The sequence below is a fragment of the Thunnus maccoyii genome, chromosome 8 (assembly GCF_910596095.1).
Source record: "Thunnus maccoyii chromosome 8, fThuMac1.1, whole genome shotgun sequence".
Taxonomy (NCBI): Eukaryota; Metazoa; Chordata; class Actinopteri; order Scombriformes; family Scombridae; genus Thunnus; species Thunnus maccoyii.
In genome coordinates, this window is record NC_056540.1 from 15306266 (window position 1) to 15333039 (window position 26774).

A 26774-nucleotide genomic window follows, 5' to 3' on the forward strand; every position below is an offset into this window, starting at 1 on the left:
TTAAAAAAGAGGATAAATCAGGGACTACTTGAAAATATATATATTTAAAGAAAATATTTAACATTATACAAAACTAGTCTATAAAAATTAGTCAGAGTGTGATTTAAATGATGCACCTGAATGTTTGAGCTCCTTTGACAGGTTTTCATACTGATGCCAGTCATAACCCAGGAGTACGTTAAAAATAATGAATAATAATAATATCTGTGAACTTTGATGGCTTGTATTCTTCTCATTGAAAATCTCATGAAATAAAGATAAGAGACCTTTAGGCATCTTAACAAAAACCTCCTCCATCTGCCTTCAGCAGTCTTTGTAAAAATGCTGAACACTGCATATCACCTGCTGTTATGGACCTTAGCGTACACACATTCATCTTCTTTTGGTTGAACAGTTTTCCGAGGTCGCCCTGAAAACTTGACTTGGCCGTACTCCACCTCCATCTCTGTAGTTTGCTGAGGTCGCCCTGAAAACTTGACTTGGCCGTACTCCACCTCCATCTCTGCCTTCTGATGCATCTGCCTCCCCGACCGCTGCACGATGTTGACATCAGCATAGGTCAATTCTTGGTCATCTTCTTCTGTAGAGTGGAGGGAGGAACACATTAAACACTGCATGACTACACATACTCAGTGCTAACAATAGATTTTTAAGGAAATTCTTTGACATTTTGGGCAGTAGACTTGAAAAGACTAATAGCACTCTCCTGTTTGTACATTAAATATGAAGCAATAGCCAGGAGACGGTTAGCTTAGCTTAGCACAAAGACTGGAAACAGCTAGTCTGACTCTGTCAAAAAGGTTAAAAATCCTCCCACCTCTAAAGTTCACTAATTAACAAGATATAACATGAATCACTGAACTTTAGAGGTGCTAGTAGGCAGATTTTTACACTTTCCTATGGAGCCAGGCTAGCTGTTTCCCTGTTTCCAGTTTTTGTGTTAATGTAAGCTAACTTGCTGCTAACTTCATATTTAGAGAACAGTGGAAACGATCCTCTTATCTGACTCTGCAAGAAAGCAAATTAGTGTATTTCCCAAAATGTCAAACTATTCCTTTAATCTATAAGTAGACAAAAAACAATGATATTTTAATTTGGTGATGAAAAAAGAAACTTTGTACCTTTAGGTTTGTTGTTTTGCTTTTTCTTGTGACGACAGACGACTGCCACCCCGACCATTAACAGAATTACCAGTGCTGAGAGGACACCAGCTAGAACTGACAAATTCTTCTCATGTTCTTAATGAAAGGTGTTTTTATGCACACAAACATGGGACAAAAAGAGAAAAAGACATGAATGAATCCACTGCAGCAGAGTTGGTTTTCATTTACTAATGTAAATGTACCATGGGTCATCATTGCTGGAGTTGGTCACAGTTTGATTTGAGGGTTTAATTGACACTGTGATGCCAGTCTCCTTACCCACAGAGGAGGCCGGTTTGTCTGTGATCATGGTAGGGGTTGTTGTTGGATCAATACACAGGGTGTTATTGGCTGAAAACACCCACTGTGATATGTTTGTCCCATCGGGTAAGGTGCAGTTGATGAATATGAAGCCTTTGGACAAAAAAACAGATCAACTGTGACTAATGTACAGTGTAATTATCAATTATGAAGCTGATTTCTAGTTATTTTCTATCTTACCACAGGTAGATATGTTCTTTTCTTTTGAGACATTACTGATGTGATTCCTGACTGAGCAGACCAGTCGTCCTGAGACGTCTTGTTTCAGAGTGATGTTGTTGGTCTCTTTATTTCCAGAGAGGAGCTGAGCGTCTGTCAGTGTGTGTCCATCCAGAGTCCAGCTGTACTGAGGACTGTCTGCTCCCTCAGAGGAGCAGGACACCCTCATCTCTCCCTGGGACAGACACTTAGAGTCCAGCAGGACAGAGGACACAGGAGCTGAGAGAAACACATTCACATGACTTCTTAATGTGGCCTTAAACATATTCAGTGTTTACAATGTAAATTCATATACAGAAGTACAGAATTAAACGATTCAGGAAATGCAACGCTACACTGTAGTTATGTGGCAGACTTTGAGTATTTCATGTGAAATGTTTGTTTGCAAAGTTAAAATGTTGAAATAGTATTTGTATAGTAGTATGTGTATTTGTGTGAATTTACCTAGTTAATTTTCCAAAGTCATTTGTATTTTATTTATTAATTAACCTATAATTCAAATGATAAAGCTGTTGGTTTATTATAAATGATACAAATTAAATTGTAAGATTAATAATAGCAAAAGTGATTATTTACCTTGAATAGACAACTGAAGAGTCCGCTGTTCTGAATCATGTCCATTTGAATCAAAGATGTGAAGGGTATATTCAGCACCATCAGTCCTGTTCAGATTATTTATCCTAAATGTTCCATAACTGGGAGTAAAAACGGATCTGCCCTTCATCTCATTAGACACAATCTTATCCTTTCTCCCGTAAAGTATTGTTGTTTTGTTTTTATTCCATTTGTATATAGATATTTCTGAGGCATTGTCCATCAGCTGGAGCACCACAGTTCCTCCCAGAGCTCCATAACACTGAGCTCTATTCTGTCTGCCATCACAGTAGGTTTCAACACCTGGAAAATAGGAAAATAGTTTAAAAATAAATTATTATCACAATTGTGGTCATTCCGTTTCAACTAAATTAATGACTGTGACAATGTTTTATGCAGGTGCAAATATTCATGTTTTAAAACAGAAACAACTCCGTCTCTCTCAGAGTACAGTTAGCATTACACGGACATGTCAGTTAATAGTAATATTTAGTCACATTTAGTCATTTAGATTAGTATAGTTTTAGTAAATTAACCTCAAACATTCATTACAAACTCATAATATGTTTTTCACATCCACAGAAATTTATTTTTGGAGATATGAACTTTTCCAAAAATACGTAATTATATGTTTGCGGGGAATTTGTATAAAATAATGCACAACACATCTTAAGTTTAAGTCTTAGTAATTTCTATGATGATTCCAATTAAAAAAACATACTGTTAGCATAAGCATGATATAACTGAGAGTTTTCTTGTTCATTTTTAGTTTAGTTTTTCTGAACTCTCAGTGAAGAAGTGCGTTCATCCTAAAATTTTAATTTAATAGATTCACCTGTAGTAGATAATAACTGTAATTTTTACTGTACATGCACATTGATGTGGAATTGATATCCAGATTTGCTATTGCTCTAAGAAACAACTTTTTGTGACATTTTTTAAAAGCCTGATGAACCGAAGAGAAACAGAAACATCAGTTTCAAACTGCTGCAGTTGTCAATTGATTCTTAGAACTGGATTTATCTATAAAAGTGATCAGACTTGATCCTACAGCTGCATAAAAAGTCATAGATTCACAACATGTTATTCACATAATGTTAAATCCAATATTAATGTGTCAAATAGTGAAACAGCTCACCATGAGAGACTCTGAGCAGCATCACCAACAGTCCAACCACAGCTTCCATGTCTCCTCACTGTTCAGCCTCTGTTGACCCAGTCAGCAGCTTTCAGACAAACTTCTCTACTTTATTGAATAGAAAACATGAACATCCTACACTGAACAGCCTGAAATACAGTCCTGTATGTGATCGGCTTCAGAGGAGAACGTGTGGGAACTTTGACCAAGCAGAGCATCGTTTCTATTCATCTTTTTATAGACAGAAGGGGGAAAAGGAAGTGGTTCTCGATGTTACTTCTCTTTTTAACCTCCAACATGACAGAGAGCCTTCATATGTGTGATGGACTCAGTGGGAGAAAAGGAAACATCTCTCCTTCACACTGAAAGAGGATTTGAGACTGACAGTGTCATTTGTCGTCTCTCTGCCTCACCATTGTAATAAAATAAGCATTTATATGATATATTGTTTGTCATCCCTAAATCAAATGATAAGTCAAATTTAATTGAAACTTGCTTTCCCAACCTTTCAAACTGCCCTGAACCCACTGACAGGTCATTATTATAACAGCATGTTGAGCTCATAAAAACACAACAAACTGTATTTTAAATTCAGGTTAATCATTAAAGTCTCCAGTCATGGAAAAGGCATAGTGCAATATATGCAAAGTGCAAGACATATATTGTATCTGAGTGATGGAGAATAATATTCAGTTCGACTTAAAAGCTTCATAAGAAGAAATTTCAGGTAAACACTGAAGGTTAAACAGTTAAATATTATGTTAACTGAAAATGAAGGATTGTGATCAACTTAAACACCGTTTAGTCATTTATATCAGTGTGAGGATTTGAGTTTTTATCTTGTGATTTTGAACACTTTGCAGCAATAATGCAATAATTATTACTTTTTTAAACATCATCCTCTAGATACAGTGGCAGAACAGCATATTGTATAGCTTTAGACTTTTTTTATCGATCATTTATTTCCCTTGTGTCCTTTACTTGTTGCCTTTATTTTAATAAAGGGTATTTGCAATAATATCCTTATAAGACCACATAAAATGTTTCATCGCTAAACCAATCTACAGCCACAAGAACATTGTTATGTCTATTGGCAAATGGAGCTTAGCATAAGTTCAAGCAGGAAGACTATTTATCACTCATTCATTCATTCTCATTCTCTCTTTCTCTCTCTCTCTCTCTCTCTCTCTCTCTCTCTCTCTCACTGTTTCTCTTGCTCTTGTATCAGCTGATTAGGTGGATTACTTTTAATTAACAAATCAGATTCCGCCACAATTTCTATCAGCCTATCACGTCTTAGCTGACAAACTTGAAATCTGTTCTTCTCTCTGTCGTTGTCATTTCAGGGCGAATCATCACGACCCTCCGCCGCCCCTTTCACCTTCACTTCATCATGTCAGCACCAGATCCGAGATCACCAGAAGCCCGCTCCTCTCCTCATCATCCAGATCCCAATATTCCCATATTCATCACCACCACCAGTGTCTGGACTCCATCGGGGATATCCTCTTCTACTCACGCCTTAACTTCCCTCCTTATGAATATGATGACATCATGATGGCGTCTAATCGCCAAAGACTTTTCACATTTTCATCTCATTATGCATGTTCAATAAAGTCATTGTCACTTAAAAAAACGAAGTCTCTCCTGATTGAAATGACCTCATTTTATGTCCATGAACTACTGAAAAATAAGGTTAAAAAAGCAACAATATGCCATGATTCCTAAATTCATTGACAAACTGAACAACGCATTTTTCTGCCATCAAACTGGGATTTGGTGATGACAACCGTTCAACATACTGACTGTTTATTTATACTTATGGGGAAATTGAGTAGAAGACAGTTTAGCACAAGCGAGTCTTTGGATTATTAAAACTGTCAAACCAAACTTCACTTTAAGACATTTTTGTTTATATAACAGTTGGTGTGAGTGATGGTTGTGGCTGTTGTCATTCACTACCTGGCAAAGAAAGAAGATTATTCAAATCTACTGATTATTTCAGTTCCTCATTTGTTACAGTTTTTGTGTAACAAATGAGGTGCAAAAATAATGACATTCACACTGTGCTGCACTATGCTGTTGACCAGCAGTGGTGTCACATCATTTCTCTGTTATGTTCCTGGTGTGAAGCTCAACTTTGTCACATCATCCTCTCTCTCTCTCTCTTTCTCATTTTCAAAACCTTTTTGTTGTCCTGTTCAATCTGGTTACTATGTATTGTTGACATTGTCCTTATTTATTAAAAAATAAAGGGTTTTTAAAAATCAATAATCCTTCTCTCTCTCTCTGATCTCATTAGATTATGTCTCCCTACACTGGCAAAATGCAAATGTCAAGTAATACTTAAAGACTTCTGACATTGCACTCACAGCAATAAACATACATACAGTATTTTACACCCAATATTAGAAGATCAAAGAGTTTCAGTAAAGTATAATAACTCTGTGATGTAGAGTAATGTATTGCTCAGTATGCTCTACTGATCATTATTTTACCTTAAACTGAAGCATGTAAATATTTGATCTATTTTTGCTGGTCTCAGCAGAGTTTTATGAATCTGAACTGTCCATAAATAATAGTGACGCCTCTGTTAACCAGCAGAGGGAAACCTCACACCTACTTATACTAGTGATGAGACTGAAGGGTTTATTCAGTTCTCAGCAGGCATTAAAGGTACAATATGTGATAAAAATGTCAACAAAAGGGCTGCTCACCCACATTTAAAACACAAAACTGATTTAACTGATATGTTGTTATATTTTAAATTCTGAACACACACAAATATAAATGATGTCACTCTTTTCTGAATTAAACACTTCAATCATATATGTTCACATGCCAACATTTTATATGTGATAGATTCATATTTTGGGCTTTAATACAAACAAATTTGTCAATAGAAAGCTTTGAATACAAAACTGCAATTTTTACAGTATATGCAGCTACTAAATTCAACATACCTGTACAAAAGTGAAAACCATGTATCTTCAAAATATCAACCATTGACAGTGCATATTTTAATAATCCAATGTGTTTAAATTGGTTTAATTTAAGAAGTAAGAAAATGTTTTAGATAAACTGAAGGATTAAAGGTGCTGTAAGCATTTTTTTTTTGTTAAAATAAGTGTTAAATAGCTCTACACTGTGATTGCCATCACTGATATAGAGTGTTTGGTCAATAACATGGATCTCCCAGTCCCTCCGCTCTGAAGGAAACAGAAAATAATTTTTTTGGTATCCTGTTTTCACTTTATCCAATCAGGAGAGAGAACTCCACAAAGAGGTGGTCCTCTCTGAGCGTTCACAGGCAGGCAGCAGAATTTAAGTGTGACTGACCATGGCAGAACAGGTGAAACAACCAATTCCAGCATTTTCAGGAACAGCTCGCACAACCAAATACACCAAGCAAAAGAAGACGGCTGAAGAAAAGAAAGAAGAAAAGAAAGCAGCCAGGAAAAAAAAAAGAGACAGGAGTCATACAAGACCTGCATTTATGTCAGTGGGGCCTTTGATCGCTGGAAAAACCTGAAAGCAATGCACAGCTAGCCGTACTGCTTCTGCACATTTAAGCTATGGATATTTGTTAGTCAGCTGCTCTTTATTGCTGCTGTGACTAATATTGTAAGATGCTGTGGTGAAGACGGCTGTGCGTTCATGTGATTACGTGGGGACGAGGGAGGGAAGTGCTAACTGCAAGAACAGACAGGAAGTTAAACAGAATGACAATATGGCTAACAGCCACTTTAAGTGTTTTTAATCCCTCTGTTTATCTAAAGATTTCAAAATCACCAAATTTGGAGATACATGGTTTTAGCTGGACAGTGAAGATATGGAAATCTACAGTACAATAATTTCCAAATAGCATCAAAATGAGTTTCAGTAATAAAATGATAATATAAGCTCTATTCACAATGTGACATTTTCCTTTAACATAAATCGACACATTCAGCACATTTAGACATAAATGTGTCTTTGATTGTAACTGTAATTCACTTCAGCAGTAATGAAAGAAAAAAGTTTTGTACATTATCAACAGACAGTATCAAATATAATGTTTCCACTGTTCTATGATCACAGGCAGAGCCGTGGGGATCTGTAGGCTTTACCACTCTCTAAAGGCAGCAGCACACTGATGATTTCACAACAGGTCTGTTTACTTTTTAAATCTTTATAAAAGAGGCACTGAGCTCATCTTTTGCACTGTGATAAATGCAGGAAACACTCACCAAGACTCTTTTGTAAAGGTACTCACAGCAAGCTGCTGAGCTGTGAACACAGTGGCAGAAGTAGTTTTGTAAAGAATAAAAACAGGAGAGAGATTTCACAGTAAATCCTGTCATTTATTATACCTATAAAGACACATGGCCAATCACTGCAGAAGGTGAAAACCATCCTGATAGTTTCACAAAGTTAACATTCAGATGCAGAACTTCACAATTCAACCATTGCGAAGGAGTTCTCTGGATGGTCCTTTATTCGTGGTCTGGTGGAGGTTTCAACTTTGTTGTATTTCTTCTTCTTCCAAGCAAAATAGATGGCAATCCCAACCAACAGAGAAAGTACAACAGCTGCTCGCAGACCGCATACAAGCAGCGAGTTATCTGTTCAGATACAGAGACACAAAAATCATGTCAGGTTTGCACTGTGACAGCAAAGTTAATTTACAATTACCAAAGTACAACAGACGGTACTGGTCTTTGTGATGAGAGTGGAGCGTTTAATGGACACTATAATGTTAGTTAGTTTTCACTTATTAATGTACCATGATTCATCTCTGCTGGAGTTGGTCACAGTTTGATTAGAGTGTGATATTAGTGGAGGGTTTAATTGACACAATGATGCCAGTCTCCTTACCCGTAGTGTCTGTGATCATGGTAGGGGTTGTTGTTGGATCAATACACAGGGTGTTATTGGCTGAAAACACCCACTGTGATATGTTTGTCCCATCAGTTAAGGTGCAGTTGATGAATATGAAGCCTTCGGACAAAAAAACAGATCAACTGTGACTAATGTACAGTGTAATTATCAATTATCAAGCTGATTTCTAGTTATTTTCTATCTTACCACAGGTAGATTTCTTCTTTTCTTTTGAGACACTACTGATGTGATTCCTGACTGAGCAGACCAGTCGTCCTGAGACGTCTTGTTTCAGAGTGATGTTGTTGGTCTCATTATTTCCAGAGAAGAGCTGAGTGTCTGTCAGTGTGTGTCCATCCAGAGTCCATCTGTACTGAGGACTGTCCGCTCCCTCAGAGGAGCAGGACACCCTCATCTCTCCCTGGGACAGACACTCAGAGTCCAGCAGGACAGAGGACACAGGAGCTGAGAGAAACACACTCACATGACTTTTTAAAGTGGCCTTAAACATATTCAGTGTTTACAATGTAAATTCACATACAGAAGTACAGAATTAAACGATTCAGGAAATGCAACGCTATACTGTAGTTATGTGGCAGACTTTGACTATTTCATGTGAAATGTTTGTTTGCAAAGGTAAAATGTTGAAATAGTATTTGTATAGTAGTATGTGTATTTGTGTGAATTTACCCAGTTAATTTTCCAAAGTCATTTGTATTTTATTCATTAATTAACCTATAATTCAAATGATAAAGCTGTTGGTTTATTATGAATAATACAAATTAAATTGTGAGATTAATAATAGCAAAAGTAGTTATTTACCTTGAATAGACAACTGAAGAGTCCACTTTTCTGATTCACGTCCATTTGAATCCAAGATTATAAGGGTATATTCAGCACCATCAGTCCTGATCAGATTATTTATCCTAAATGTTCCATTACTGGGAGTAAAAACGGATCTGTCCTTCATCTCATTAGACACAATCTTATCCTTTCTCCCAAGAAGTATTATTGTTGTTTTGTTTTTATTCCATTGGTATCTAAATATTTCTGAGGCGCTGTCCATCAGCTGGAGCACCACAGTTCCTCCCAGAGCTCCATAACACTGAGTTCTATTCTGTCTGCCATCACAGTAGGTTTCTACACCTGGAAAATAGAAAAATAGTTTAAAAAAAATTTATTATCACAATTGTGGTCATTCCGTTTCAACTAAATTAATGACCGTGACAATGTTTTATGCAGGTGCAAATATTCATGTTTTAAAACAGAAACAACTCCGTCTCTCTCAGAGTACAGTTAGCATTACACGGACCTGTCAGTTAATAGTAATATTTAGTCACTTAGTCATTTAGATTAGTATAGTTTTAGTAAATTAACCTCAAACATTCATTACAAACTCATGCTGTGTTTTTTCACATCTACAGGACTTTATTTTGGAGATATGAACTTCTCGAAAAAAGTATAAATTATATGTTTTGGGGCGAAACACATCTTAAGTTAAACTCTCAGTAATTTCAATGATGATTCCAATTAAAAAAACATACTGTTAGTATAAACATAATATAACTGAGAGTTTTCTTGTTCATTTTTAGTTTAGTTTTTCTGAACTCTCAGTGAAGAAGTGCGTTCATCCTAAAATTTTAATTTAATAGATTCACCTGTAGTAGATAATAACTGTAATTTTTACTGTACATGCACATGGATGTGGAATTGATATCCAGATTTGCTATTGCTCTAAGAAACAACTTTTTGTGACATTTTTAAAAAACCTGATGGACCAAAGAGAAACAGAAACATCAGTTTCAAACTGCTGCAGTTGTCAATTGATTCTTAGAACTGGATTTATCTATAAAAGTGATCATACTTGATCCTATAGCTGCATAAAAAGTCATAGTTTCACAACATGTTATTCATATAATGTTAAATCCAATATTAATGTGTCAAATAGTGAAACAGCTCACCATGAGAGACTCAGAGCAGCATCACTAACAGTCCAACCACAGCTTCCATGTCTCCTCACTGTTCAGCCTCTGTTGACCCAGTCAGCAGCTTTCAGACAAACTTCTCTATTTTATTGAATAGAAAACATGAACATCCTTCATCGAACAGCCTGAAATACAGTCCTGTATGTGATCGGCTTCAGAGGAGAACGTGTGGCGACTTTGACCAAGCAGAGCGTTGTTTTATGTTCATCTTTTTATAGACAGAGAGGGGAAAAAGGAAGTGGTTCTCTGTGTTACTTCTCTTTTTAACCTCCAACATGACAGAGAGCCTTCATATGAACCCACTGACAGGTCATTATTATAACAGCATGTTGAGCTCATAAAAACACAACAAACTGTATTTTAAATTCAGGTTAATCATTTAAGTCTCCAGTCATGAAATAGGCAATATATGCAAAGTACAAGACATATATTGTATCTGAGTGATGGAGAATAATATTCAGTTCAACTTAAAAGCTTCATAAGAAGAAATTTCAGGTAAACAGTTAAATATTATGTTAACTGAATATGAAGGATTGTGATCAACTTAAACATCATTTAGTAATTTATATCAGTGTGAGGATTTGAGTTTTTATCTTGTGATTTTGAATACTTTGCAATAATAATGCAATAATTATTACTTTTTTAAACATCATCCTCTAGATACAGTGGCAGAACAGCATATTGTATAGCTTTAGACTTTTTTTATCGATCATTTAATTTCTTTGTGTCCTTTAATTGTTGCCTTTATTTTAGTAAAGGCTATTTGCAATAATATCCTTATAAGACCACATAAAATGTTTAATCTCTAAACCAATCTACAGCCACAGGAACATTGTTATGTCTATTGTCAAATGACTTCATCTCTTGTCCATGAACCACTGAAAAATAAGGTTAAAAAAAAGCAACAATATGCCATAATTCCTAAATTCATTGACAAACTGAATCAAACTGAATAACGCATTATTCTGCCATCAAACTGGGATTTGGTGATGACAACCGTTCAACATCTTGACTATTTATATTTATGGGGAAATTGATTAGAAGACAGTTTAGCACAAGCAAGTCTTTGGATTATTAAAACTGTCAAACCAAACTTCACTTTAAGACATTTTTGTTTATATAACAGTTGGTGTGAGTGATGGTTGTGGCTGTTGTCATTCACTACATGGCAAAGAAAGAAGATTATTCAAATCTACTGATTACTTCAGTTCCTCATTTGTTACAGAAAAACATGCAACAAGGTGCAAAAATAATGACATTCACACTGTGCAGCACTATGCTGTTGACCAGCATTGGTGTCACATCATTTGTCCGTTACGTTCCTGGTGTCAAGCTCAACTTTGTCACATCATCCTCCTTCTCTCCCTCCTGACATTGCACTCACAGCAATAAACATACATACAGTATTTTACACCCAATATTAGAAGGTCAGAGAGTTTCAGTAAAGTATAATAACTCTGTGATGTAGAGTAATGTATTGCTCAGTATGCTCTATTGATCATTATTTTACCTTAAACTGAAGCATATAAACATTTGATCTATTTTTGCTGGTCTCAGCAGAGTTTTATGAATACAGAACTATCTATAAATAATCATGACGCCTCTGTAAACCAGCAGAGGGAAACCTCACACCTACTTATACTAGTGATGAGACTGGAGGGTTTATTCAGTTCTCAGCAGGCATTAAAGGTAAAATCTGTGATAAAAATGTCAACAAAAGGGCAGCTATATAAATACAAAACTGATTAAACTCATTAATTGTTTCTAAATTTATAACAGCATTAGAAAGCAACTACGTTAAAGCTCTTACTGTTTAATGCTTTGAAAGGTTTGTTTACATCAGTAATGTGTGTAAACATGGGAGCAAATCAGAGGGGTGTTCCATCAACGCAGCTAAAGAAAGCTGCACGTACTTGATATAGCCTGGATTCAATTAACGTCAACTTTCACTTAAGCCTCAACCTGTTCCACTAATATGATTCAGCCGTGTCAAGTCAATGCTAAATCTAGCCATGCTTGAACAATCATCATGTGTGCGTGTGTACGGGGTACATAAGCAGCCCCGAACAGTCGAGTGTTGAAAAGATGATACTATGTTGCAAAAATTGAGGAAAAGAAGAGCTGCATTCTTTTCAGCAGTGGAACAAACCCTGCTGATGAAATTATAGAAATTATATGAAGAATATAAAGACGTCATCACTGAAAAGAGCAATACTGTTGCAATCAACAAGGTGAGGGAGATGGCTTGGCAAACAGTTGCAAACAGATTAAATGCATAAATTATACAAACATACTTATTGTTTCATTTGTATTTATTAATAAATGAACATTCAGATCACTAGATACTTTAAGACTGTGGCTATATAATCAGTAGGCTAGATAACATCAGATATATGTTTAAAACAATGGTATAGGCTATCTTAGGAGAACTGACATAACTACAATGCATTTACTGTTATTTGGTCAGTTTGGTGTAGTGTGTGAAGCTTCTCTGACCCTTGACCTATATTCATTCTTCACTGTTGCATCTCAACAGGAACAATCTGAACAGCCAAAACAGAACCAGGCAACAAGTCAAAATACAATACAAAAACATTTTCCAGAGTGGTAAGTAGCCACTCTGGTAGTGGGACTGTTATGCAGAACCCTGGCATCATGTACAGAGCCTGGATGGCCCACAAACACATCCAAGAATCTGCCTCTTGCATTTCATATGGCCTGCATTTGTATGGATGGAAAAAGCTTGTCAGCACGGTGCAGGTTCCCTGGAGCTCTAATATGAATGTGGCATCCATCTATGGCACCAGCAGCATGGGCAAAAGCAGGACTCCGTGCAAGTTCACTGAAGCCTTGGGCAATGGTGTGAAGCTCCTGTGGCGATGGCAGTGAAATTACAGTTGAGAGTTTGGCTTTTATGTCCCTGCTGACTCTGTGGATCATATTGTGCACAGTGATCCTGGGAATTCCAAATGCAGAGTTGACCACAGAGAGTGATAGCCCATGGGCCAAACTATACAGGAACACAAGAACCTACATCTCCTGGCCCCAACTGTGGTGAGGTAATTAATTGAATCAAGTATGCCACAGTTGTTCGATTTAGACGAAAGTCCTTCTTGACGCAGACGTCTGGATTACCGTACGACAGCATTATAGGGGTGGCATCATTTAACTGCATGTACAGCCCTCTGTCCGTCTGGAAAAAACAGAATAACAGACTAAATGTTATTTGAATACTTTCAACACATCCAACATTCATCCACTTAGGTGATAGCATATGTATAGGCCTGTAGAAATGATGTTGTTACAATAAATAATTTATAGAACTTACTAAAGAAGAAGAATATTCTACATAAAGATTAGATATGAATATACCACTGCTACAAAAAAACAACACAAAAAAAAAAGAAAGAAAAAAGGTGCAAGTACCTTTCTCTGGTGCATCAACGCTAAAAGGCGCCTTAACGTCCATGCCTTCTGGAGGCTCTGTTCCTCTGATCATCCAACAGCCAGTGGATCATGGCAACAGTTGCCGCTCCCGAAAGACACTGATAACATTTCTACAAAATGAAAGACAAAGACAGTGACAACCCACAGAGACATTGGGCCCTTTTTTCCTACAGTTACAAGGCCAGCACTGGGCAAAAAGCAGTCAGCAGTTATCTCATCTCTCCCTTTGACAGACACTCAGCAAGACAGAGAAGTAGCTGAGAGAAACACACTCAGATGACTTTTAATTATAACACATTCTCAGTCAATCTATACCGTTACTGATGAATAACAAGGCAAACATAAAATAAAAATATACTGTAGGATATCTATCAATATTACTAAATTACCCTGCAGGCAAAAAAGGCTCTTTACCTTGAATGGACAATTGTAGAGTCCGTTGTTCTGATTCACATCCATCTGAATCAAAGATTTGAAGGGTATATTCACCACCATCAGTCATTCTCAGGTTTTTTATCCTAAACATTCCATTACTGGGAGCAAAGATGGATCTGCCCTCTATCAGATTAGACACAATCTTATCCTTTCTCCCGTCAAGTATTTTTCAAGTTTTGTTTTTATTCCATTGGTATTTAAATATTTCTGAGGCTTTGTCCATCAGCTGGAGCACCACAGTTCCTCCCAGAGCTCCAAAACACTGCATCTCCATCCTGTCTGCCATCACAGTGGGTTTCAATACCTGGAAAAATAGAAAAATACATTTTTAAAAATGTTCACAATTGTGGTCATTCCATTTCTACAAAATTAAAGACTATGACAATGTTTAAGGTATGTACAAATATTCATGTTTTAAATGGAAAAATTAAGCATGTTATGCTTTTTGTGATTTTCTGTCAGTTTTATACTGTTATGATATTGTATGTCTGTGTTAAATATGGTCGAAGTTCCAAAACTTGAGGTTAATGTATATAGAAAAGCTCCCTGCAAGTCAAAATCCAGGGCTTCAGTCTACGCAGACGCTTTGTTCGTGTTGTTTTTTTCTGGTCGTGTCTAGATGGCAACCATAGATTTGTGAAACCCTCACCAGAATTGTAAGGAAGTAGTAATTTTAACCAACACCACGTTTCAAATGATCATTTTAAACCAAACCATTATCTTTCCCTAACTCAAGTGGTTTTTGTACCTGAACCTAACCAGAGCTTAACCTTACCGTTGTCACATCATAAAACAGCGAGACAAGAATATCTTGAAGCTACTCTAGAGTGTTTCACTAACCTAAAGTTACCATCTAGACATGACTGTTTTTTCTACCTTAAACTTTTGTTAGTTCCATACTCTTTGTTGCTAAGGTTGTTGCTAAGGTTTTTCTATGTATTGTTTGTGTTGTTCACTCTCATATTTCAGCTCAGATTTCATCTCCAACATGTACAGATGTATGTGAGAAGTTGGCATTTGGAGTAAAGAATGAGAAAAATAAGTGAAATCCAACTACTATAGTTTGTTTCATGGTTTGTTGACGTAGCATCCTGAGATGGCGGAAGTCTGCCACTTCCAAGAGCTGGCCAATCAGAACAGAGTGGGCTCATAAGGAGGGGGTCTTAAGTAAGAAGTTTCTTAACTGTAAAACATGCAAAGATATTCCAGTAAAGCCCCAGATTAAAAATATAAACCTGTAAATGTGTGTCATATGTCCCCTTTAAGTTTGCTGCACTCTGTCTCTCTCAGAGCACATTTAGCATTACATGGGCCTGTCAGTTATAATGTTTCACTGTAGTACATTTAGTTATTTACTTTAGTCTAGTTTTACTAAATTAACCTCTCCTAGTCATTACAAACTCATGCTGTGTTTTTTACTACAGAACTTTAAATCTGAGGTTTTCCAAAGATACCAAATTATATGTTGGAGGAGGAAACTTTGTATAAAATGATACACAAGACATCTGAAGTTCAACTCTCAGTAATTTCTATGGGGCTCCCAATAAAATAATAAAAACATAGTGTTAGTGTTGGCATGATACAACTGAGTGTATTGTTTTTTGTTTTTTACTTGAGAAAAAACTGAAAGGACGAGAGAAAATTAAATATCGGAGGAGAAGAAGTCCTTAAATCCTTAAAGTATAATGTAATACATTCATCTGTAGTGGACAATAATTGTATTTGTTTCTGTACATGCACACTGATGTGGAATTTAATCTCCGTATTCTCTATTGCTCTATGAAACAACTTTTTTTTTAAAAAAAAGGTTTTTTATGTTTATGGTGAATGAAACTCGTCACACAAAGTTTCAGCCGTCTGAGGCTCATTAAGAGCTATTTGTGTTTGTGCATGGATGAGGCCAAACTATATCAGTGTTGAACAGGACATAAACAGTGAAAAGGACAAAGTGGTTTGCAGGTTTGCCACTTTGAAGGAGAGGAGGATGAAATTTCTAAAAGGGACTCTGAAACGTACAAAGTTTGTTAAACTGTTCGGATTATTTTGTTCTATGGAGGATATTACACAAATGGACTAACGTTACACTAAACTACAGCGGTCTGAGCAGGGACAACAACCGGTGAGTGAAACATCCATAATTAGTCTTTATTAACTTAAATTTTAGTTATGAAGAAATCAGTCAGACTATTAGATTTATCTGTTGTTTAACTCCGCATTTGCCGCATCTCAGCACCTGTCTGTGTCACTGCCTGTGGTGTTGTAGACTGTCCACTTTGTATTTGAATAAGTTGTAGACTGCCGTCTCTATTTTATGTTTATGTTATTCCCATGTAAGACAGACATGGTACTGAGACAGTGCATCTGGCTTGTTGCTGTCTATTGGCGGTGGTGCTGAACTGTTTGTCAATCAATGTATGTAGAGCTCCGCATGCTGTCCTCAGTACTGAAACATTTGAACGTGGCTGGTGACCTGTTGTTTGGCTTCACTGTATGTTTGCATAGACATAGGCTTGCTTGGCTCAATGATAATTTGTGATTATGGATAGCATATATCAGCTATATTTTACAGCTGTGAATTTTAAAATGACTTTATTAGAAGGGCCCCTTGAGAATGCTTCGCCCCCTCTGTGCTGAGAGTCTAGCTCCGCCCCTGTCAAGACCCCACAGGTGGATTCCAGTTCATTTGAGCTGCATAACACGTCATTGAAGAACTACTCACTATACTTGATCCTACTTGACAAAATGTCACAGTTGCACAACATGTTACTCACATAACGTTAAATCAATATTAATATGTCAAATAGTGAAACAGCTCACCATGAGAGACTCCGAGCAGCATCACCAACAGTCCAACCACAGCCTCCATGTCTCCTCACTGTTCAGCCTCAGGAGAACGTGTGGAAACTTTGACCAAGCAGAGCGTTGTTTCTATTCATCTTTTTATAGATAGAGAGAGAAAAAGGAAGTGGTTTACCTCCAACATGACCGAGAGCCTTCATATGTGTGATGGACTCGGTGGATGAAAAGAAAACATCCCTCCTTCCTTCACACTGAAAGAGGATTTGAGACTGACAGCTGACTTTTCTAAAATATCCAATATCAACAGTCACAAAAATAGATCTTATTATGTCCAGGTGATACTGTAAAACGTGTCATCTCTCTGTCTCACCATTGTGACAAAATAAGCATTTATATGATATATTGTGGCTCATAATTCTCATCTCTAAATCAATGATAACGAGTCAAATTTGAACCCACTGACAGGTCATTATTACAACAGCATGTTGAGCTCATAAAAAATCAGCAAACTGTATTTTAAATTCAGGTTAATCATTAAAGTCTCCAGTCATGAAAAAGGCATAGTGATATATATGCAAAGTGCAAGGCATATATTGTATCTGAGAGAATAATATTCAGTTCAACTTAAAGCTTCATAAATTTCAGGTAAACATTGAAGGTTATATAGTGGAAAAGTAACGCACACCAAGGGTTGTAGTGAGGTGCTGATCACTGGAAGCAGATTCAAAAGCAGGAAAGATGTGTTGCACACTCTGGCTCCATATGTATTTTCTTTTTCATTATGATGACGTTTTGACCCTCAGGCCTTCATCCATGATTGTTGATTTGAGGCGTCTTGTTTCAGAGTGATGTTGTTGGTCTCTTTATTTCCAGAGAGGAGCTGAATACAAGAGCGGAAGAAGAGGAGAGGGTTGGGTGGTATTTATACGATTGCCGGAAGTAGCGTAGTTGAGGTGTGGTCCTGCTCCTGAAACTTCACTTAATAGCTTCAATAAAATTCTAAACAAAACATGTATAATAATATTACATTTTTAAGTTCTGCTGCAGCCATAAAAACATGGTGTCTTATAGTGTTGAATAGTTCAGTCATGGTAAGTGTCATGAAGCTGCATGTGTGTGTGTTGGAACAGTGTCATACAGTATTTTTTTTAGAGGAACTTAAGAAAATGTTGGTGGGACATTCAGTGTTCAATGGGTCAGCTAATGATATCAAATTTTAAATGAATTTTTAAAATTAAAATATAAAAATATCATGATGATATTCGACCTGTTATGTTTTAAGTGTAAAACAGATCACAGTACTCAGACAGGAAATTGGTCTGTACACAGATATGTGACCACAAAATATTTGCTTATATGCACAAACTAAAATTCGCTCTTCCCATACAAGCAAATACAGTAAAACTATATTTCTGGAGTCATTGTGATAATTATTACTCAGCAGCATTGTGAGATGTTTTCATTCTTCCTCACAGATTCAGTGAGAATACAAAAGATATTGCATATCTCCAGGTTTCTTAAGATTTGATTATGATCATTTAGTCAGTTCTGATCTTTGGTTAGTGGAGAAATTAGTCCATTTTTGTGTAAGTCAGTGATCACACTTACTTGGAACAAGCCACTGGTTTATTACGTCTAAAAAAAACAAATCATATGAACAGAGAGCCTACATGTAAGACTGCCCTAGACAGAGCATAGAGCGCGTTGATTGGCTTAGCCGTAAACACATCTACAGGTACGATGGCTCATAATGAACAAACAGAACAATCATCTAACTAAATGATCTACAGTAAGTGAGAGGGTTTCCACTGTTCAAATTAAATTGAATTAATTTTGTGCTCTCAACTGATATTTGTAAAATTCTTTCATTTGGATCTCACTTTCAAAAATTTCATTAGCATTTACTTGCTCCGCAACCTGTGATTTCAAATTTAACCCACCGGAAGCTTTCAGATTGTAACAACTTCAAACCATTTACTGGCAGTCGATCGCAGCTCTAAACTATCACTAAACTTTGTGTTGTGTGTCATACTCAGTAATGAACAGGCTATGCATGTGAAACTAATCCCTGAAATCCTAGTTGTCAGTTGATTCTTGTTTGTTAAAAGTGTTTATTTTGTCAAAGCTGTTTTCTAGCCTGGAACAGTATTTAAGCTGCTTCAGTTAGGATGATGTCAAACTTTACTTATTGACTAAAAGTGATCTTGTGACTCCATAAAATCAACAATAATGATTTCTAATTTAACATAAAACATCTTTTTGCACAATATCAAATCCAACATTAACATAATAGTGAAACAGCTCACTATGAGAGACTCCGAGTAGCATCACCAACAGTCCAACCACAGCTTCCATGTCTCCTCACTGTTCAGCCTCTGTTGACCCAGTCAGCAGCTTTCAGACAAACTTCTCTACTTTATTGAATAGAAAACATGAACATCCTACACTGAACAGCCTGAAATGTCTTCTGTTAGAGATCAACCTCAGAGAAGAAGGTGTACAAAAAGTGTTGAATTCAGCTACAGGGTTTATAGGTGGAGAGATGGAAAGGAAGTGAAACTTGACACGGTCGTTACTTACAAGAAAGAAAACCAGACACCAACTTCTTCCTGTGGTCTTTATGTTGTCATGACTTCTTCATCTCCTCCATCTTTCTTGTCCTACTCAACAGTCACAGACATATCATTAAGCCTATGACAAACAAAACTCTGATACTATACTTAACACTAACCTTACATTTCATTTGTCACTCTCAAATTTCATGTACAACAACCAGAGTGTGGACTCAAACTAGAAAACAGAGTCAGTGGCCTTAACGGGCCCCCTGTTGACGTCAGCTGATCAAACGTGATCTTAAAATATTTATTTTATGATCTATTCTATGAATATTAAATTATTGGTCACCAAAGCATTTATTCAATCAGAAACTAACATGCTCAGCATTGAAGAATGGGCAGGAGCCACCAGTTTAGGTTTTATAGTTGTATAATGTTGGCATAGACGGTAGCATCACATGACTGTGTCACAACATAAAATAACAAGTTTTTTTAATAGGTAAAAAATAAATGTTTAATCGTGGTTCAGTCTGATCTTTCAGAGTTCAAGTACAGCAGTCGAATGTCTTTGGATCAAAAGCAGAATGACTGCTGAGTAATTTGATCCCCATAAAATAAAATGGCTTTTTGATCAGATGGTAAAGAGATGCCAGATTGTTGGAGCAGCTTTATTATCCTGCTTTTATGCTGTCAGAAGTTCAACTGTGTTTTAAGAAGTGGGCTCAACTAAAAGATTATCTCAGGTTGTTTTAGAACACTACAACTATCATGGGCCATAAACACTTATTTTATGGCACTGTGAATCAGCTGAATGGCATGTCATGGCTGTCAACCTTTAACCCCAAACTCTCACACCAAACCAATCATGTAACCTCTATCTTTGATTAAACCCACAGCAAGTAAACAGCAAAAACTGCTCAGGTTTAATTTAAGCACATGATGTCATTTTAAATTCAAAGAAGAAGAAGAAGAAAATAGCACACACTAGTTGGTAAAACTCAACCAATGTTAAAAAGCATTTTAATAAAGAAGTAAAATGTGAAGAAGAACAACAACACCGAAATGAACAAAACTAACACCAAGCTTAATTAAATGAAATAATATAATTTATGAAAGACATTTTGTAAAAAGTTTTTTATATAAATGGGTCATGTTTCAGAGGGCGATGCTGAGTTGGAAAAAAGAGAGATCAAAGGTTTGGTCACATCCATGCCAAAAGACTGTTGGCAGATGCAAGGACATTGAGTTTTTACCTGCATCTACTTACAGGTGTGGGAATATTAAATTACTTCTCCAAAATGTTTTCCATAAATTGGTCCAAAGTTAGGTTGTAAAAAATATGCAATAAATGAAAAGTGCAAAGCAAGAATCGCCTTTCAAGTTCTTCCCTGCACGTAACACAGTGTGTTGTCTCTGTGTTATGGGTGTATAAATAGGTAGAGGTCTGTCTGCAATGAGGCGATGAGTAAAGTTTAAGTTCAGTAGTCAGTGCAGTCGTCTATGATCTGGGAGACTCCAGTTCAAGACTCAGTTTGTGGACCTCCTGCGTGAGGTAGTTTATTTATGAACACTTATTGTAACACTTTAAGTTTCTAAAATTGAAAGTGTAATAAAAACAAAACCAGGATTTTTAAGCCTCTCTCCACTTTTATTCAAATACAATTAATTTTGCTGCTTCAACAAATATAGATACAAATACAAATACTGGGCTTTCTGCACATCCCTAGTAGATATATATCTACTGTCATTCTATTATTTCTTGTTGAGAATATGAGTTTAGAGTGCAGTGAACATTTCCAAAGTAGATCTGGATTGGAGCTGAGAGCTGAATGTAGCAGGCTGGCACTTCCTCTCTTGGTATCATGTTATATTTTGTTGTATATTATTGTCTTTGTAAGTCTAATTGACTATTTCTAATCACATAAACATTGATATTGAGTTGTTTTCAGTGATGAAAGCACTCTTTCAAGTTCTGAAGAGTAGTGGTCAGTTTCCACACATTTGCGAGGTAATAGTTGCTTACAGTATGTAATTGCTGCTATGAATGTGCTCTGTGTTCTAACATTTATCCCACATTCACCTGCACAATAGTAATTAACTAAAAACATCAATTTAATTCAAATTAACTTCTGGTTAATACAGGACAACAAGCAATTTAATTCAGCAACTTAATTAATATAAATATTCAGAATGTGGATTTGTTTCTCCTCCAGATTTGAAAGTTGGAGCTTAAATAACTCAAACTCTGAATTATTCAAATAATTAAATAGTTAAAAAAATGTTCAGTGTTACTATGGTTGAGTAATATGGATATCTGTCTTTTAGTTTTGTAAAGTACTTTGTTAACTGGGATCCACAAAGACACATCGGAAGTGCATCAAGCTAAATATATAAAACGCATTTTGATGGTGTTAACTGATAAACACATCTTGTGATAAGAAACTGACAAGTTGTTAAGTCACTCTCATTTTGAACTACCCCTTCATTTAGCTGTCTCACTTCTCCCCTGTTTCAGTATAACAGAAAAAGAAAAAATTGTGAACAACACACCCTTCTTTAAAAAGATGTTCCTCTTTTTCTGCTAACTTGCTTTATTAAGAAATCAAATCTTAGAAGCAAAAACTCCATACATTGTAGTTGCAGGCAATTCTGAGATATAATAATGTAATTAGTAATGAAATGACTACATGTTATCTCCATCTACAAATTCCCCCAATGAAGTAACTTTAATGTAAGAGTAAGCAGGACAACACAACCTGTTCATATTCATATGAACACCCTGTAATAAATAAAAGTAATAATGTAGTCTTAAAAAATCTACTGCAAATGATAAAACAATATTGCAAGAATGGAATCTCATGCCTAAGAAAAAGCGAAAGTGTTTATGTAATGGAAACAAATTCATGCTTACTGTGAACTTCTCAAGAGACCAAACATTACATGCAAACTTATCTTTGGTCTTCTAGAGAGCTGAGGGAAGAGGTGTGGCTAAATATGAGATTAAGTCCCAAATATGCTTATAAATTAGAAAAGAGTAAAAATAAGGATGTATTACATCATGTAAAGGTTCAAAAAGAGGATAAATCAGGAACTACTTGAAAATATATATATTTAAAGAAAATATTAAATATTATACAAAACTAGTCTATAAAAATTCATCACAGTGTGATTTAAATGATGCACCTGAATGTTTGAGCTCCTTTGACAGGTTTTCATACTGATGCCAGTCATAACCCAGGAGTACATTAAAAATGATGAATAATAATAATATCTGTGAGCTTTGATGGCTTGTATTCTTCTCATTGAAAATCTCATGAAATAAAGATAAGAGACCTTTAGGCATCTTAACAAAAACCTCCTCCATCTGCCTTCAGCAGTCTTTGTAAAAATGCTGAACACTGCATATCACCTGCTGTTACGGACCTTAGCGTACACACATTCATCTTCTTTTGGTTGAACAGTTTTCCGAGGTCGCCCTGAAAACTTGACTTGGCCGTACTCCACCTCCATCTCTGTAGTTTGCTGAGGTCGCCCTGAAAACTTGACTTGGCCGTACTCCACCTCCATCTCTGCCTTCTGATGCATCTGCCTCCCCATGATCTTGACATCAGCATAGGTCAATTCTTGGTCATCTTCTTCTGTAGAGTGGAGGGAGGAACACATTAAACACTGCATGACTACACATACTCAGTGCTAACAATAGATTTTTAAGGAAATTCTTTGACATTTTGGGCAGTAGACTTGAAAAGACTAATAGCACTCTCCTGTTTGTACATTAAATATGAAGCGATAGCCAGGAGACGGTTAGCTTAGCTTAGCACAAAGACTGGAAACAGCTAGTCTGACTCTGTCAAAAAGGTTAAAAATCCTCCCACCTCTAAAGTTCACTAATTAACAAGATATAACATGAATCACTGAACTTTAGAGGTGCTGGTAGGCAGATTTTTACACCTTCATATGGAGCCAGGCTAGCTGTTTCCCTGTTTCCAGTTTTTGTGCTAATCTAAGCTAACTTGCTGCTGACTTCATATTTAGAGAATAGTGGAAACGATCCTCTTATCTAACTCTGCAAGAAAGCAAATTAGTGTATTTCCTAAAATGTCAAACTATTCCTTTAATCTATAAGTAGACAAAAAACAATGATATTTTAATTTGGTGATGAAAAAAGAAACTTTGTACCTTTAGGTTTGTTGTTTTGCTTTTTCCTTTGACGACAGACGACTGCCACCCCGACCATTAACAGAATTACCAGTGCTGAGAGGACACCAGCTAGAACTGGCAAATTCTTCTCTGTTTTAGTAATAAAAGACACAAGAGAAACACAGATCTTTCAGTAACCATGTTCTTAATGAAAGGTGTTATTATGCAGACATATGCAGGACAAAAAGAGAAAAAGACATGAATGAGTTGGTTTTTACTTACTAATGTAAATGTACCATGGGTCATCATTGCTGGAGTTGGTCACAGTTTGATTTGAGGGTTTAATTGACACTGTGATGCCAGTCTCCTTACCCACAGAGGAGGCCGTAATGTCTGTGATCATGGTAGGGGTTGTTGTTGGATCAATACACAGGGTGTTATTGGCTGAAAACACCCACTGTGATATGTTTGTCCCATCGGGTAAGGTGCAGTTGATGAATATGAAGCCTTCGGACAAAAAAACAGATCAACTGTGACTAATGTACAGTGTAATTATCAATTATCAAGCTGATTTCTAGTTATTTTCTATCTTACCACAGGTAGATATCTTCTCTTCTTTCGAGACATTACTGATGTGATTCCTGACAGAGCAGACCAGTCGTCCTGAGACGTCTTGTTTCAGAGTGATGTTGTTGGTCTCATTATTTCCAGAGAGGAGCTGAATGTCTGTCAGTGTGTGTCCATCCAGAGTCCAGCTGTACTGAGGACTGTCCGCTCCCTCAGAGGAGCAGGACACCCTCATCTCTCCCTGGGACAGACACTCAGAGTCCAGCAGGACAGAGGACACAGGAGCTGAGAGAAACACACTCACATGACTTTTTAATGTGGCCTTAAACATATTCCGTGTTTACAATGTAAATTTATATACAGAAGTACAGAATAAAATGATTCAGGAAATGCAACGCTACACTGTAGTTATGTGGCAGACTTTGAGTATTTCATGTGAAATGTTTGTTTGCAAAGGTAAAACGTTGAAATAGTATTTGTATAGTAGTATGTGTATTTGTTGAAGTGTATTTACTTGGTTTAATTTTCCAAAGTCATTTGTATTTTATTAATTAATTAATCTATAATTCAAATGATAAAGCTCTTGGTTTATTGTAAATAATACAAATTAAATTTTAAGATTAATAATAGCAAAAGTAGTTATTTACCTTGAATAGACAACTGAAGAGTCCGCTGTTCTGATTCACGTCCATTTGAATCAAAGATGTGAAGGGTATATTCAGCACCATCAGTCCTGATCAGGTTATTTATCTTAAATTTTCCATTATTGGGAGTAAAAACGGATCTGTCCGCCATCAGATTAGACACAATCTTATCCTTTCTCCCATTAAGTATTTTTAAGGTTTTGTTTTTTTGCCATTGGTATTTAAATATTTCTGAGGCGTTGTCCATCAGCTGGAGCACCACAGTTCCTCCCAGAGCTCCATAACACTGAGCTCCATCCTGTCTGCCATCACAGTGGGTTTCAACACCTGGAAAATAGAAAAATAGTTAAAAATTATCACAATTGTGGTCATTCCGTTTCAACTAAATTAATGACTGTGACAATGTTTTATGCAGGTGCAAATATTCATGTTTTAAAACAGAAACAACTCCGTCTCTCTCCGAGTACAGTTAGCATTACACGGACCTGTCAGTTAATAGTAATATGTAGTCACATTTAGTCATTTAGTCTAGTTTTGGTAAATTAACCTCAAACATTCATTACAAACTCATGCTGTGTTTTTTCACATCTACAGAAATTTATTTTTGGAGATATGAACTTTTCCAAAAATACAAAATTATATGTTTTCGGAGAATTTGTATTAAATAATGCATAATGCATCTTAAGTTTAAGTCTTAGTCATTTCTATGGTGCTTCCGATTAAAAAAACATACTGTTTTTATAAGCATGATATAACTGAGTGCATTTTGTTTGTTTGTTTGTTGTTTATTTTAGCTATTTACTTAAATATCTGAACTCTCAGTGAAGAAGTGCGTTTATCCTAAAAGTTTAATTTAATAGATTCACCTGTAGTAGATAATAACTGTAATTTTTACTGTACATGCACATGGATGTGGAATTGATATCCAGATTTGCTATTGCCCTAAGAAACAACTTTTTGTGACATTTTTTAAAAGCCTGATGGACCGAAGAGAAACAGAAACATCAGTTTCAAACTGCTGCAGTTGTCAATTGATTCTTAGAACTGGATTTATCTATAAAAGTGATCAGACTTGATCCTACAGCTGCATAAAAAGTCATAGTTTCACAACATGTTATTCATATAATGTTAAATCCAATATTAATGTGTCAAATAGTGAAACAGCTCACCATGAGAGACTCCGAGCAGCATCACCAACAGTCCAACCACAGCTTCCATGTCTCCTCACTGTTCAGCCTCTGTTGACCCAGTCAGCAGCTTTCAGACAAACTTCTCTACTTTATTGAATAGAAAACATGAACATCCTACACTGAACAGCCTGAAATACAGTCCTGTATGTGATCGGCTTCAGAGGAGAACGTGTGGGAACTTTGACCAAGCAGAGCGTTGTTTCTATTCATCTTTTTATAGACAGAGAGGGGAAAAGGAAGTGGTTCTCGGTGTTACTTCTCTTTTTAACCTCCAACATGACAGAGAGCCTTCATATGTACCCACTGACAGGTCATTATTACGACAGCATGTTGAGCTCATAAAAACACAACAAACTGTATTTTAAATTCAGGTTAATCATTAAAGTCTCCAGTCATGAAAAAGGCATAGTGCAATATATGCAAAGTGCAAGACATATATTGTATCTGAGTGATGGAGAATAATATTCAGTTCAACTTAAAAGCTTCATAAGAAGAAATTTCAGGTAAACACTGAAGGTTAAACAGTTAAATATTATGTTAACTGAAAATGAAGGATTGTGATCAACTTAAACACCATTTAGTCATTTATATCAGTGTGGTCATTTGAGTTTTTATCTTGTGATTTTGAACACTTTGCAGCAATAATGCAATAATTGTTACTTTTTTAAACATCATCCTCTAGATACAGTGGCAGAACAGCATATTGTATAGCTTTAGACTTTTTTTATCGACCATTTA

The 26774-nt window shown here is 36.2% G+C and overlaps 1 protein-coding gene and 1 long non-coding RNA gene across 5 annotated transcripts; both read right to left on the bottom strand.

The window, feature by feature from the left end:
* LOC121902349 lies at window positions 1-26345 on the bottom strand. Of its 4 annotated transcripts, none has more exons than XM_042419616.1 (6): window positions 26016-26345; window positions 24850-25173; window positions 24230-24487; window positions 23918-24142; window positions 23675-23770; window positions 1-580 (listed from the first exon to the last, which is right to left on the bottom strand). In XM_042419616.1, exons 1-6 carry the CDS (start codon window positions 26062-26064, stop codon window positions 339-341), a joined length of 1194 nt encoding a protein of 397 aa, XP_042275550.1. In that variant the 5' UTR covers window positions 26065-26345; the 3' UTR covers window positions 1-338. The 4 variants fall into 4 exon arrangements, with proteins under 4 accessions (XP_042275550.1, XP_042275548.1, XP_042275551.1 ...); XM_042419614.1 differs by having other exon boundaries at window positions 23675-23785; XM_042419615.1 differs by lacking the exon at window positions 1-580 and adding an exon at window positions 22585-23133 and having other exon boundaries at window positions 23675-23785.
* LOC121902355 lies at window positions 13319-17106 on the bottom strand. The gene is made up of 4 exons (XR_006097516.1): window positions 16959-17106; window positions 14121-14445; window positions 13686-13816; window positions 13319-13452 (listed from the first exon to the last, which is right to left on the bottom strand). It is a non-coding gene; the product is annotated as an uncharacterized LOC121902355 (long non-coding RNA).
* Window positions 26346-26774: the final 429 nt, after the last annotated feature.